Source organism: Hypanus sabinus, chromosome 9 (genome assembly GCF_030144855.1).
Source record: "Hypanus sabinus isolate sHypSab1 chromosome 9, sHypSab1.hap1, whole genome shotgun sequence".
NCBI lineage: Eukaryota > Metazoa > Chordata > Chondrichthyes > Myliobatiformes > Dasyatidae > Hypanus > Hypanus sabinus.
This window is the reverse complement of record NC_082714.1, coordinates 25987535-26002159: the sequence shown is the minus strand read 5'-3', so window position 1 is coordinate 26002159 and position 14625 is coordinate 25987535. Positions and strand designations below refer to the sequence as shown.

The 14625-nt window shown below is 37.8% G+C and overlaps 1 protein-coding gene across 4 annotated transcripts in view; it reads left to right on the top strand.

The window, feature by feature from the left end:
• The window catches only part of snx29 (sorting nexin 29), a 572982-nt gene that overhangs the window by 216107 nt on the left and 342250 nt on the right, over positions 1 to 14625 (top strand). For all 4 annotated transcript variants that reach the window (XM_059979337.1, XM_059979336.1, XM_059979338.1 and 1 more), the window contains one exon: positions 4459 to 4565. In XM_059979337.1, the coding sequence (XP_059835320.1) occupies positions 4459 to 4565 (107 nt within the window). The remainder of the gene's footprint in view (positions 1 to 4458; positions 4566 to 14625) is intronic.

Here is a 14625-nt window from a genome sequence, read left to right as displayed (position 1 = left end):
TAAGGGTTGGAGAAGCAAATTTCTAGTGTAATCAAAAAGCAAAAATTGTAGTTGCTGGAAATGTAAAAGAAAAACAGAAAATGTTGGTAATACATAGCAGGTCAAAATAGAATCATTGGATGTAGAGGAGGTCAATAAAGTTGTATTAGAAAAGTGGCAGAAAGTCATTAATCTTAAGTATTAATTTTGTTTATTTCTTCACAGCTACTATATGACCCATTGAGCATTTCCAGCATTTTTCTGTTTTTGTTTCCTATTGAAATGTTAGGCAGTTCCACCAATTAAGGGCTTTGCAACTGGAGACCAACAAATGGAACACAGATCATTGAGTGTACAGGCCTTTCACCCACAATATTGTGCTGACCTTTCCCTTCTCCATAACCCTTCATTTTTCTTTCATCCCTGTGTCTGTCTAAGAGTTTGAAATGTCTGTAATTTATGTACCTCACCATCACCCCTTGAAGCATGTTCCATGTGGCTACCACTATCTGTGCAAAAATAAACCCTATAACATCCCTCTATACTTTTCTCCAATCACCTTAATATTATGGCCCCACATATTAGCCATTTACACTCTGGGCAAATTCTCTGGCTGTCCACTCTATCTGTGCCTCTTATCATCTTGTACCCTTCTATCAAGTCCTCTCTTACCCTCTTTCGCTCGGAAGAGAAAAGCCCTAGCTCGATCAAACTATCCTCAAAGGACATGTTTTCTAATCCAGAGAGCATCCTAGTAAATCTCCTCTGCAACCTCTATAAAGCTTCCAGATTTGAATGCAACAATCTAGTGTGGATTAACCACTGTTTTATAGAGCTGCAACATTACCTCTTGGCTCTTGAACTCAATCCCCCGCCTAATGACTAATGTAACTCTCTTAAGCCCTGTCATAACTTCCTAAATGTTAATTATGCTTCTTTCTTCCTCTTAATTTGATGTTCCAGGTCTCTTGTCAACTATGGTTCCCTCACTCTGCCATCCTTTCCCTGCCCCAGTGGAACAAACCGATCCAGAACCCCAAACAAGTGCTCTTTAAAAAATCTCCTCATATTCAGAATGGCAAATGTGCCACCATCTGCTGCTTCACGTGACCCGAGTTGGCTTAAGTAAGCAACTCACTTCTGGGAGAAGCTGTGCAGCAACAGTTCCCATTGAAGCCAGCATCCATAAGCAATGTGACTCACTCCATTGTTGTGGATGGTGATTGACCTGCAGTAACATTCCCAATTTATGAGATTTTTCATTAAACTCCATTTCTTTCTTTCCCTGGTTAGTAACTATGAATGTTGCAAGTTTCATGTTCAGAAAGGAGGAAGGGTTTCTGTATATTATTCCTGACAATTTGAAGGTGAAGAAAAATGTGACATTGCCATCTTCCATGTGATTTAATTGCCTCATAAGATTACACAGAGAGTAAAAAATGCACATTATGTAGGTCTTTCCTGTTTATGCTTTCAATAAATTCAAAGAGGTGACCAAATCTTAATACTTTGAAAAATAGTTGATGGCTTATAAATTTGTCTTTTTTAAATTAATTTTTCATTACCTGGCCAGTGAAGCAAAATTATGAAGTCAAAACTATGGAGTTCTTAGTGATAGTCAAGGATTTTGACTTAAGCTTAAAAGGCACAGCCTTTGAAACCAAGTGCCTTTGTGTTTTGAACTTGTGGTCTGTCTTCTGTTTAGTAAATAATTCAGATTTGAATCCGTTTTCTTCCCTAATGCCACACTCCAGCAAACAGCAATGTGCAGCTCCAACAGTCTAAAGCAGAGGTTCCCAACCATTTTTATACCATGTACCCCCTATCATTAACTGAGGGATCTGTGGATCCCAGGTGTTCTAAACCAGCATAGTAAACTTCACTCACCTCAACACTGAACTAATTGCACAATCTATGCACTTCTTGGTATTAATTAATTAATCATCCATCTGTTTATTTCATTTCCATAGCTTGTCTTCTTTTAGTCTTCATTTGTGTGTAGTTTTCCATTGATTTTATTGTAATTTTCTCTACTGTGATCACCTGCAATAAAACATATCTCAGGATAGTATATGGTGATTATATCCAATTTACTTTGAACTTTGAATTTCTGCATCATAGCCACCATTGCAAAACACACCCCTCCCCCCTAAGTTTTCAAAGGGATTGAGGCTTGTGATGTTATTGACTGATAACAGTCATTGGCTCTTTTGCTGCAATGCAATCTGCTCTACTCATTGGGATATGCCAGAATTTCTAGATCAGAATATATTAGTTCCTGAAAAATCCAGTCAACCCTGGATGGAGTTCTACATAAAATTATTTTTGGTGTAAATGCAGCAACTGATTTACACAAATAGGTTGGAGCAGTTCTTCAGGTAACCCTCTGAGATTAAATTAAATGTTATTTTAATCAAAGCTTTCTCATCTGATTACCAGCTGAAGTCATTGTCACACTTATTTAATGTCGAGTGTTATTTTGAGAAAAACATTTGCATATTTTACTTCTGAATACATAGATAATGAAATTAAATTTGAGGATGGTTATTAATTGTGAGTACAAACTTGAGAGTTTAATCTTTAAGTTATTACTTTAAACCTTTGTTATCATGTGCATATCATTTGATAGAGGCAATGTTAAATATTGCTTTATGATGATAATCCCAGCTTTTATAATTTAACATGTCTAATTGCTATGCTAAATCAGGATCCTTTAGTTATTTGTGACTCCTTGCTGTTCCAAATATCTTTCTGTAGGGCTGTTGTACTTCGTTTACTGCCTTATTGAAATGTACCAGGAAAACTGACTGATGGAGAGACATGGTCACTGTGACATCACACACACAAAATGTTGAAGGAACTCAGCAGGTCAGGCAGCATTTCTGGAAAGGAATAAAGAATCCTGATGAATGGTCTTGGCACGAATCATGGACTCCTTATTCTTTTTCATAGTTCCTGCCTGACCCGCTGAGTTCCTCTAGCATTTTGTGTGTGTTACTCTAGATTTCTAGCACCTACAGAATCTCTTGTGTTTATGAATTGTGACACAAGCATAAGACCATAAGACATAGGAGCAGAATTAGGCCATTTGGCCTATTAAGTTTGCTCCGTCATTTCATCATGCCTCATCCATTTTCCCTCTCAGTCCCAATCCCCCGCCTTCTCCCTGTATCCCTTCATTCCCCAACCAATTAACAATCTTATCAACCTCTGCCTTAAATATATATACAGACTTGGCCTCCACAGCTGCCTGTGGCAACAAATTTCACATATTTACCACTCTCAGGCTAAAGAAATTCCTCCTATCTCCATTCTAAAAGGACACCCCTCTATTCTGAGGCTGTGTCTTCTGGTCTTAACTCTCCCACCATAGGAAACATCCTCTCCACATTCACTCTATCAAGGCCTTTCACCATTCAATAGGTTTCAAAGAGGTCACCCCTCGTTCTTCTGAACTCTAGTGAATACAGGCCCAAAGCCATCAAACACTCTTCAAATGACAAGCTATTTAATTCTGGAATCATTTTCATGAACCTGCTTTGAACCCTCTCTAATTTCAGCTCATTCTTTCTAAGATGAGGGGTCCAAAACTGCTCACAGTACTCAAAATGAGGCCTCACCAGTGCTTTATAATGTCTCAATATCACATTCTTGCAAGTATGTCAGTGAGTGACCTTAAAAGCAGAGCACCTATGGGTTCATTAGGTTTGAATGATTACTGCAAAATGTTGTTGGAATTAAAAAAATTAAGAAGTGGATAAAATTGAAATATGATTAAATGTGGAAGCATCCACTAATCAGACATTGGTCTTTGGACATTTCTCAATATTTCTGTTCCATATGTTCCATAGTGTTCTGTTATTTATCATGAAAAGTAGTTTATTCTGTCAATTCTGCAATGACTTTTGGTATTTTTTGCTTTTTGAGGTGTAACCTAGTACACTTTGAGATAACTGATTCATAAGTAGCTGTCATTAAAGGCCATATGTCCCATCAGCCCTGACCTATGCTCATAACATCAATGTAATGGCCATCAACATTTAGGAATGAAAGTAAACTTGTCTGCTGATGGCTGTCTATGAAAATGATTTCCATTTTTGTGCAAGTATTTGCTGGTTGCAGTGGGGATCTAGATCTGATTCAATGCACTGATATGCTCAGTTGAAGCAGGAAACAGATTTGTGTATTTTTTGAAACAGCAGAGATTGTCAGCAAAGCTGTGGTTTAAAAAGTAGGTGTACAATTACTTCTTAAACAACAAAACATCATTGGTATGTCTGGAGCAGATTTATGTTTAATACACTCATGCCCCAATTTTATATTTAATTATTGGCATAGTTATATTACTGGAGAGAAGCTAAGCAAAAGGTTTAAAAATAATGTAATTGTTAAAGGTGTAATATTCTTGGAAATTATAATGATTCATATATAAGCCTCTTTTCATAAAATATATTTATTTTTAAATCTAATTTCATTTAGTTTGTCCAAACTTGCGGAGTGGTGATACAGATCTTGTGATCCCGGAACCTAAACCTGTTGTGGATAATGATGAACTGGCGAACACCTATGAGCGGAAACTAATTGAGGTAAAATAGTCTTGTGTCTTTGTGGTTTATTTAGGTATTTATCTTCTGGAGTAAGCTTTATTTTGATGAATGTAATGGTCTTGCTGCAAACAAGACAACATGTGACATGCCCTTAACACTTGTGTAGTGATTGATGACGTTTTTATTGAGGGTGGTTGAGAGCAACACGAGCAGCCATGGAGCATCATGGATCAGACATGATGGAGTGGTGGAACAGACTCAATGGACTGAATGATCTAATCCTGCTCCTATGCCTTATGGTCTGGCATTGACAGTTACTTTTCCCTTCTTTCCTGGGTGAAATACACTCAGTTATGCATGTAAAATTGGGAACGCGAAGTTGTAGCGGATACCAATTAAATTGTACAATTTTGTGTTATTAATAGTGGCAGCAAAGTGCTGTTCAGCTTTCCTTCTCAAAGGATTTATTGTTTATATTGTAGGAAACCTTTACATTGTGCAACTGTGTCAACCACTTTAATACCACTGCAAGAAAAATGATATATGTTACAAGTGATCAGATATTTCTTCCTAAGAATATTTTCCTCTCCCACCATAAATTTGTGTAAAGCAGCTGTTTTTTTTGTTCTCTTCATCAAGAGCAAAGAATCAATCAAAACAATAGTACCAGTATTGCATGAAATAATGAATTGTAGAAGATAGTGAAAGCGCAGAAAGTTTCATGTGGTTAATTATACAGCTCATCTCATTTAATATAACAGATGTACTTGGTCAAGTTCTATTGATTACTGGTGGTTCTTTCAAGTACTTGAGATCTTTCTCATAGGGACAACTCTATGGTTTACACTATTGCTGATCCACACTTAGAAATCTCTTCAGAAATTAAGGATTTTGCCTTGACCTTTCAGGAAGTCAGTGAAATGGCTGGGTTTTCTCCGATCTTGGCAATTTACTTGCAGATGTTTGACCATCTGAGCTACACATTTTCCAAGACCACAATTAACAGCGTACTGATGATGTCTCCTCATACAGTGACAAAACATTTGCAAGTAAATTGCCAAGGTTGGAGAACAACTCAACCCAACCATGAGCCACCTGGGCTACATATTTTCCAAATTATTTCTAGTTGATGAAATAGTCAGAAATTGTAAACAAAAATATAAATAATAAATTCCTTGCGACATGAAACATTCCAGAATAAGCTGCCAGGTAAAATAGAATCTGTATTGTTATATGCAACTGTAGAATTGTAAGTTATTCTTCTGTGGTAACCCACACAATTCTAAGGGAATGGGAAGGATGAGAAGGCTGAGCAGGAGGCAGCATAAAGCAAATGGAACTTCATCCTCAGGCTGCTCAGTGAAGAACAGTCATACATAAGAAAATTATTGCTTGGTGTTCTGATTTATGATAGTTTTTTGGATTTTTCTCGGTTGCTTTTTGGAATATATTTGAAAAGTTTCTTGTTTGCAAATTGCATGTTTGTGCCTTTTTCATTCACAATTAGCTGAGGTGATTGACATATTTCAGTTAATAATTCTGAGTTCCTTTGTTATGAAATCAATAATTAAGCCACAAGGTGCACATTTGATATGCACTTAGCATTTGTGACATTTGCATATGTGAGAAATTTTCTCATAGGCTGTAGATGCCATTTGATGCCTGTTAATGGAGATTATTCTATGATTATATGCTAAATATAGCACAGACTTGTATTCTAGTGAACATGCTTTGAAATTTGATTTTTAATATCTCAGTATTGAATGCAGTAGCAGTATTTTATTGCTCATTTTCTATTCTGTCTAACCTTTGAAATGGAATGTTAGCCAAGTGTGATCTCCACCTTAACCTATATTTCAGGTGTTGTGTCTCTGGCCAATATTGGACGTAAATCAGTTTCATTCTAAAATAGTTTTGTTCAGTGCTCTTTGAGTTACTGGGACGCGGAGTAGTTCCCACTGTTGCTTTTATATCTGCAGTTACTGCTTCAGCTGTTTGTGGGATGAAGACCACTTGGTAAACTCACTCCTTATACATTATTTACACACAAACATTACATTGTCATTCTGCTGTCATTGCGGTGAGTCTACACACCTCAGTGTCTTCCCCAGTGTATTTTCATATTAGCCAACTGTTTTTCCTCCACATTGCTACATACATTCAGAGTCAGAAACCAGTGTTTAGTTCAATTTTATTCTTTATTTGTACTGACCTGTTGGACATTCTGCTGTTTCACTTCTGGGTCCTAAACTGAGCTGATGCACTCAGGTTGGCTTTATGGTGCCTTTCCCGCCATGCATGGCAGAATATTTTATATCTTTAGCATTGGGAATGTATATATGTTGTTTGTACACTGTATTTAAGATGGATACTATTGTTTATTTTGTAATGTGATTGTAATTGTGGGGTGCATCATATTGAAAGCTCTCTTTGAAAGGGAGACTAAAACTACAGCTATGGAGATACCTGCAAAATCCTGTGACCCTATGATCTCTGTCTTGGAGGACAACTTCAGGCTATCTTTCAAGAGTGTGAATCTTTGCAAGGCAGCAGGGCCCAGTGGAGTACCTGGTAAGGCTCTGAAAACCTGTCGTAACCAACTGACGAGGTATTCAAAGACATCTTCAATCACTCACTGCTACAGTTGGAAGTTCCCACCTGCTTCAAAAGGGCAACAGTTATATCAGTGCCCAAGAAGAGCAGCATGAGTTGCCTTAACAATTATCATCCAGTAGCACTCACATCTACAGTGATGAAGGATTGAGAGGTCGGATATGGCTAGAATCAGCACCTGTCTCCGGAAGGACCTGGACCGACTGCAATTTGCTTATCGCCACAATAGGTCTACAGCAGATATGATCTCACTGGCTATCCACTTGGCCTTGGATTACCTGGACAATGCAAATAGCTAATTCAGGATGCTGTTTATTGACTATAGTTCAGGAATTAACACCATAATTCCTACAGACCTGATTGGAAAACTACAGAACCTGGGCCTTTGTACCTCCTGTATAACTGGATCCTTGACTTCCTAACTGGAAGACCACAATCTGTGCAGACTAGAAATAACATGTCCACTTTTTCATCAATCAAGGCTGTGTGGCTAGGTGTAGTTCAAATGCTGTCAATAAATTTTCTGATAATACGACCATTGTTGGCAGAATTTCAGATGGTGACAAATGGGCATACTGAGGTATACCAGTTAGTTGAATGGTGTCACAGCAACAACCTTGTAGTGAATGTTGGCAAGACCAAAGAACTGATTGCGGACTTCAGAAAGGGTAAGATGGGGGAACACAAACCAATCGTCTTAGAGGGATCAGAAGTGGAGAGAGTGAGCAATTTCAAGTTCCCAGATGTCAATATCTCTGAGGACCTAACTTGGATTCAACATTTTGATGCAGCTATAAAGAAGGCAAGACTGCGGCTATATTTCATTTGGAGTTTGAAGAGATTTGATTTGTCAACTAAAACACTCAAACTTCTATAAAAGTACCATGGAGAGCATTCTGACTGGCTGTATCACTGTCTAGTATGGGGGCACAAGGTCCAAGTAAGTTGCAGGAACTTGTAAAATCAGTCAGCTCCATCGAGGGTACTAGCCTTTGTAGCATCTAAGACATCTTTAAGGAGCAGTGCCTTAAGGAGCGTATCAATCATTAAGGATCCCCATTACCCAGTACATGCCCTCTTCTCATTGTTACTGTTGGTAAGGCGATATAAAACCCAAATGCACACACTTAGCGATTCAGAAACAGCTTCTTTCCTTCTGCCATCTAATTTCTAAATGAACATTGAACCCATGAACACTACCTCACCATTTTTTTATTTCTATTTTTTTTGTACTATGCAATTTAACAACTAATTAATAGGCATATATATATTTACTGTAATTGTTTATCCACTATATTTGTTTATCATGAATTTCATTGTACTGCTGCTGTAAAAATAACATATTTCATGATATATGCTAGAGATATTAAACCTGATTCTGATAGTCAAATTTATGTGTAATCTTAAGTTAACTCTGTTGGTAATTAAAGATGGTATGTCCTAGTGCCTGAAAAAAAGGAGCCCTTTTTATAAGAGATATAGGGACTGCCAGGAGTTCACACTGGATTGGAATAAGCTATTATTGCGTTTACTGGTAGATATCATTGTCAAGTCAAACTAGAGTTTCTAAAAAGTATTAGGACCTAGAGGCAAAAGAAAATAAAATTTAAAAGTGATAACAAGAATCCACTGATAGACCAGACGGAACCCGCTGCCTGAGTGCTGCTTCTGTCTGGAACATTGGGGGGACCCCGCAGCATCATAGTGGCAGTCTGAGAGCAGCGTTGGGATCTGCAGTAAGATGCTGAACCTTAAATAACTTGAGAGACTGTTTCATGGAAAAGAGCACAGCTGTCACTGTGTTTGGGTTAGCACTAGCTTCGTCATGGGGATCATTATGTGCAGGCGCTTCTGGGAAATGGCGCGAGGTTTAAGAAGAGCTCGGGAACCTTCAGGAGGGTTCGCCCGGTTTGAAAACGTAACTGTCTATTAGAGACCGGATACTGTGCAGGTCGAATCTGTCTACAAAGTCTGGAGAGGCAGCTGGTCTTTTCACCTAATGACTAATAATTGACGGAACTAATGGAACTATTAAACTGCCGCTCTTGCGAAAAATAAAAGGAGAAAAAAGGAAAAGTTGTTTGGTCATTGAGTGGAATCTGGTTAAAAAAACTTTCGAGTAGATGTATTCAATCTCTTTCAAGTGGAGAAGCTGCACATGTTCGAAGAAGAAGAAATCCAACTTGACAATCATTTTGTAAATATTGGCATTTTTCTTATCTCTATTTTCGCTAACTTTTGATGCACCTAATAAGCACCCTTGCACAAAAGTACTAAGCAGCTCCAGCCATTTCTTTTTCTTTGGTCATAAACAATGTATCCAACAGTTTGATAAGACAATGGAAGTTAGATAACTGGAGCAGAGCACACGATATGTAGTAGGTCTTTATTGGGGGCATGGATAGTGAGTACGCAAGTATGGAAACTAGATAGAAACAGGACCTGGTCAGCATCACATAGAAGTAAGGTTCTTCTATATGGTAGGAGTTAGACAGATATTACACAAGTTAAATAATTTGCTATGATCTATTTCCTTATGCAATCAGTTATAGATAATGTATTCATCAATTATAACTTCAAGGCTTGACCATGTTGGTAATTAACTGTTGCAATACCTAACATAAATCTCTGGAGCAAATGCTAATCTAAAAACAAAGCAGCACTTACAGGCTGCCAGTGTAATATGGAAGTTTGCAATATGATTACTAGTTTGAGGTGATGTGAATACGTAGCCTAAGCTACTTAGTTATTGCTCTTTTATGCAAATAAGTATGAGCATGAGCTGAGGCTTTGTGCACCTCAATCAAATTGTTGGAGATTGAAAAGATGAACATATCTCCATATATTTACTTCATATCTTTAAAGAAAGTTTATGATCACTCAGTTGTTAAAACAATGCTGGTACCTTGTGGGATATTAAGAATTTGGTGATTGACATAAGGGAGGGAGATTGAAACAGAAGCATCTTTGTTTGGGATGAGATGAAGTAAGGTGGAAGAGGTTTGAGTGGAACATACATTGGACTGAACATACTGGACTGAATATACTATTTCTGAGATTACAGTGGAGATACTTGGAAGTTAATTTTCTCGAAGAGCTTCACATCAAAGTGGATAACAGCAACAAAGCCAGCATTATTTGCAGAAATACTGGTAATAATTACTAACATGCTCCAAAACATGCACTGGTATCCTGCTTATCACTACTCCACAGAATACAGATTCGTTTCATTGCTCCTGGTCCTGAAGTCTGAAAACTCAGAGGTATGTACCCAACTTTGCCTCAGTAAAGACATCTGCATACACTGCACACTGCTGTGCCAAGAATCTGGTATGAATCTCTGCTGGTTCCACCTCAGCAATAAATTGTTCCATAGCATTGTGTACTTGATGTTGGGTAGACCAGGGCACAGCATTGTTGGATTCTGGCTAGCTTAGTGATCCTGGGCATTGTTGGGGATTGGTAGCCGCTACTCCATGTGCTGATGGATCACACAGAGTTTTTCATCACTTTCTGTTGGACATGATGGCAGTTTCTATTTCCACTTCTCTTAGTTTGGCTCCCATAGCTCTCTGCAGCTCTTAGGTTTGCAGAGGGCCTACTCATCAGCTGCCTCACAGCAATCTCGTCACAGTGAACACTGAATGATATACTGCTGGATTTGCACTAGTTGCCTAATGCAGCAGCAGAGGTGCTGAGAGTGGCATAGGTTCAGGTCAGATTCTTGACACAGCAGGACTATTAGTAATGACCCCTCTCAGCAATGACTCCATTAGCATTCTCATCCTGAGCACTAAGTGAGGTATGTTGTAACTACTGATTTGATACCTTAAACAGCTGGCACTTTTGCTTTGCCTTCAAACAACTGAAGTGGCAAAATCTCCAGGGAAGATAGTATTTCTGAGATTCATTTTCCAAACAGAAAATAGTACAGTTAAGCTGTGATTACAGGGGTTCATTTTCTCTTGTTGTTTATGGTAGATGTGAAATAAGTTGAAAATAGCTTGTGTCTACTCAAAGATACAAGTGGCCCGTACAGCATGAATAATTTGGGTGAAATCAATCCCTTTTTAATCATGGTGATTTTCAAACTAATTTGGGTTTTTATTTCTGTTAAGTAATGTATCTATTAGCTTTTAACATACCTTATAAATCAGAAATGGATAAGTGCATTGCATCTGATGTGTGATTATGAACTATGCTCAAATTCGACCTTCAAGGTCAATTGAGGTGCGGACTCTTCAGTTGCTTGTCTAGTCATTAGTAAAAATATTTTGTAAGTTTCTACTTCCATTGGGCTTTCAGACATTCTCCTATAATCATATTACCAATATTTCCATTTACCTTGGAACGTAGGAGAATGACAGTGACCTTTTAAAAGTATTTAAAATTATGAGAGCTGTATGGTAATACTTTATACGTCAGAGTAGGGGAGACCAAAATTAGGGGTCGAGGGGTTGGGGAAAGATTTAAAAGGGACCTGGGGCAATTTTTTATGTAGAGAGTGGTGAATGTATGGAAAGATCTGCTAGAAGAAGTGGTTGAGGTAGGTACAATAGTTGTATTAAGAAATACATGGATAGGTACATGGAGTGGCAGAGCTTGGAGGGTTGTGAGCCGGACACAGAAACTTGGCATTAGCTGGATGGGCACTCTGGTTAGCATGAACTTGCTGGCCTAAAGGTCCTGTGTCCCTGCTGGATTGCTCTATAACTCTATTTTAAATGTAATTCACAGTTTAAAAGTAAAACAGAAATAATCCAAAATCAAAATCCAAGTCAAGTTTATTGTCATATACACAAGTGCAGTGAAAAACTTCCAACAGCACCACAGGCATATAGTATCATTCAAGCAGCGTTTATGAGAAAAACACAAGTTAAGCATAAATTGTACACAATTTTTGCAAATAAACACAATTAGGAAAAGAAAAACTATTGTAGTGCAAAGTAGTCATGTTGCTAAACTAGTAATTATGGTTTTGCCATTTGTTTCAAGAACTGATGGTTGAAGGGAAGTAGCTGTTCTTGAACTTTTGATCTTTTAGTCCTCATATTCTTAAATTTCCTTTGTGTCTGCTATGAATATACTCAGGAGACTGAGTATCCATATTCATTCCATGAAAATTCCATTGGCACTACATAGGAACAGGAGGGTAGGATGTACCACTGTCAGTTTAAAGCATAGTCATTGTTGGACAGAGATGTTAGAGAAACAAGGATATGTTTCAGTACAAGCACTGGCATTGGGGCAGAAAATTTTAAAGTACATTAATTATTAAAGTTTGTATAAATTATACAACCTTGAGATTTGGCTGCTTACAAGAACCACAAAACAAGAAACATGTAAGAACCCCATTTAACAAAAAAGACCCACACCCAATGCTGAGAGGAAGAGAGAGAAAAAAAAATACGCAAACAATAAAGCAAGTGTCAAGTGAAATTACCATACATCTCTCATTATTTCAAAATGAAATTGACTCCATAAACCCGAAGCCTGGAGATACGGAGCTGGCCTATAGCCTTGGCCTCAGTTCGTTACACAGCGGGGCAAATCTCTGCGAAGCTCGCAGAATCTAAGCCCATAGCAGCCCAAGCAGGACACAGCTTCAGTGTTGAAGAGAGCAGATTAAATGTCACTTTATGATTTTCTAAGTGCTCTATCATCGTGTTCTTGATAAAAATAATTATAATTTTTTTTCTTAAAATTTTCAGGCCAATTTCTCATTGTCTCCCTCCTTTTGAATTTTACACACTTCAGTGTTGCTTCATTGATCATTTGTAGAGTTTGGCTAATTTTAAAGTTTAATAGCCACAGATTTATTTTTTTCTATGACCTTTTAAGGCTTTTGATCCAAGTCATTATTTCTATGAGATTCTCTAGTTTGTATGCCATTAATTTCCTGTTCTCTTTCTTTGCCAATACTAATTTTTATTCTCCTTAGACAATTTTATTTTCCTTGTATTCACCTTCTTTGTTGCCTTTAAAACCATAGACGACTGAAATAAGTCAGTCACAAATGCAAAGTAAAATATTATCATGTTGTAATTATTACATAGTCTGATTTTACAAATCTAGATTTAAAATGACTGTCTCCCCAGTCCTGTGCATTCTTTGTAACACACACAAAGTGCTTGAGGAACTCAGCAGGTCAGTTGACAGCTATGGAAACGAATAAACAGCTGATGTTTCAGATCGAGACCCTTCATCATGACTTGTATTTGCAACCCTGTCATGCATTCTTCAAATGCATTCAAAGACTATATTCCACACTGTAATGTGTGGATCTATTTCTTTTAGAACAATGACACCCCTCCCCACCCTTAGCAGTATGTATTTATCCCTGTCTGCATATGCGCTGTTGTCTCTGCTTGTGCATTGTGCTCTCTGTCTCTCTTGCTGCAATGTGAATGCACCAGTTGAAGCCATCTTCTGTGGTCTTGCTTTTATTTTATTGATATATAGTTGTGCACAGACACAACAAATTGGCAACGAATATGAACCTGAATGTCAGAGAATATCACCAACTGCACTGACAGTTACGGGACTAAACAGTGAGAGTTAAAGAGCACAAGAAAATCGAAAGACACAAGAATAGTGAAAGTTGTGCTGAATTTTAAGTGAAAATAATGTGGTGATGGCTTCAGTCGGGAAAGTTGACAAATTTGATAGTGCTGGGAGTGTATAACGAGAGGGTGGAATTGTATTGTAATATGAACAATGTGGAAGAGTAAAATAAAGCTTTGCTTCTTACCTTAATGAGTGCAAGGACGTACAGTCTCTTATGCAACTTAGAAATCCTTACAAAGCCAGCAAACAAGAGGTTTGATGATACAATTTTACAAGATCACTCAAGTACTAAACTGCTGGCAATAGCTGAGAGATTTAGATTGTACAAAAGAACCAGTCAAAATGTGAATACATTTCTGAGTACATTGCAAATCTGCACAAACTTTTCCAGTACGGTGACTTTAGAGATGGACTTTCTGATGCATTAAGGGACAGACTTGTATGTGCCATGCATAGTAAAAGCACTCAAAAGAGGCTACTATCAGGAGACCTAACCTTAGAATAGGCATTGACCATTGCAATATAGTTAGAGACTGCAGCAAAGGATGCAACAGAACTATAGGAAAGAAGATTAGAATGTGAAATGCACAAAATTTCTCAAATGGTGCAAAAAGCCAAAGATGTTATCAATGTGGCAAATCCTGCCATGATTCAAATGACCTTTAGTTGAAAGAAAAGATCTGCAGAAAGTGTCACAGACAGGGTCACATAGAGAGAGTGTGCAAGGCAGACAAAAAGCAGAACTGAGTGAAAAGTCTCAAACACAAAACTAGGCAAATGCATAAAGTTACTGAATGTAAAACAGAATCCGACAACACAGAGTCTGACAAAGGTGAACTGTCATGCCTAGAACTGCAGAATTACTGAAGCAGATCGCAATATTATATTAATTTCAATAGATCTGTCTGATGTAAAACTG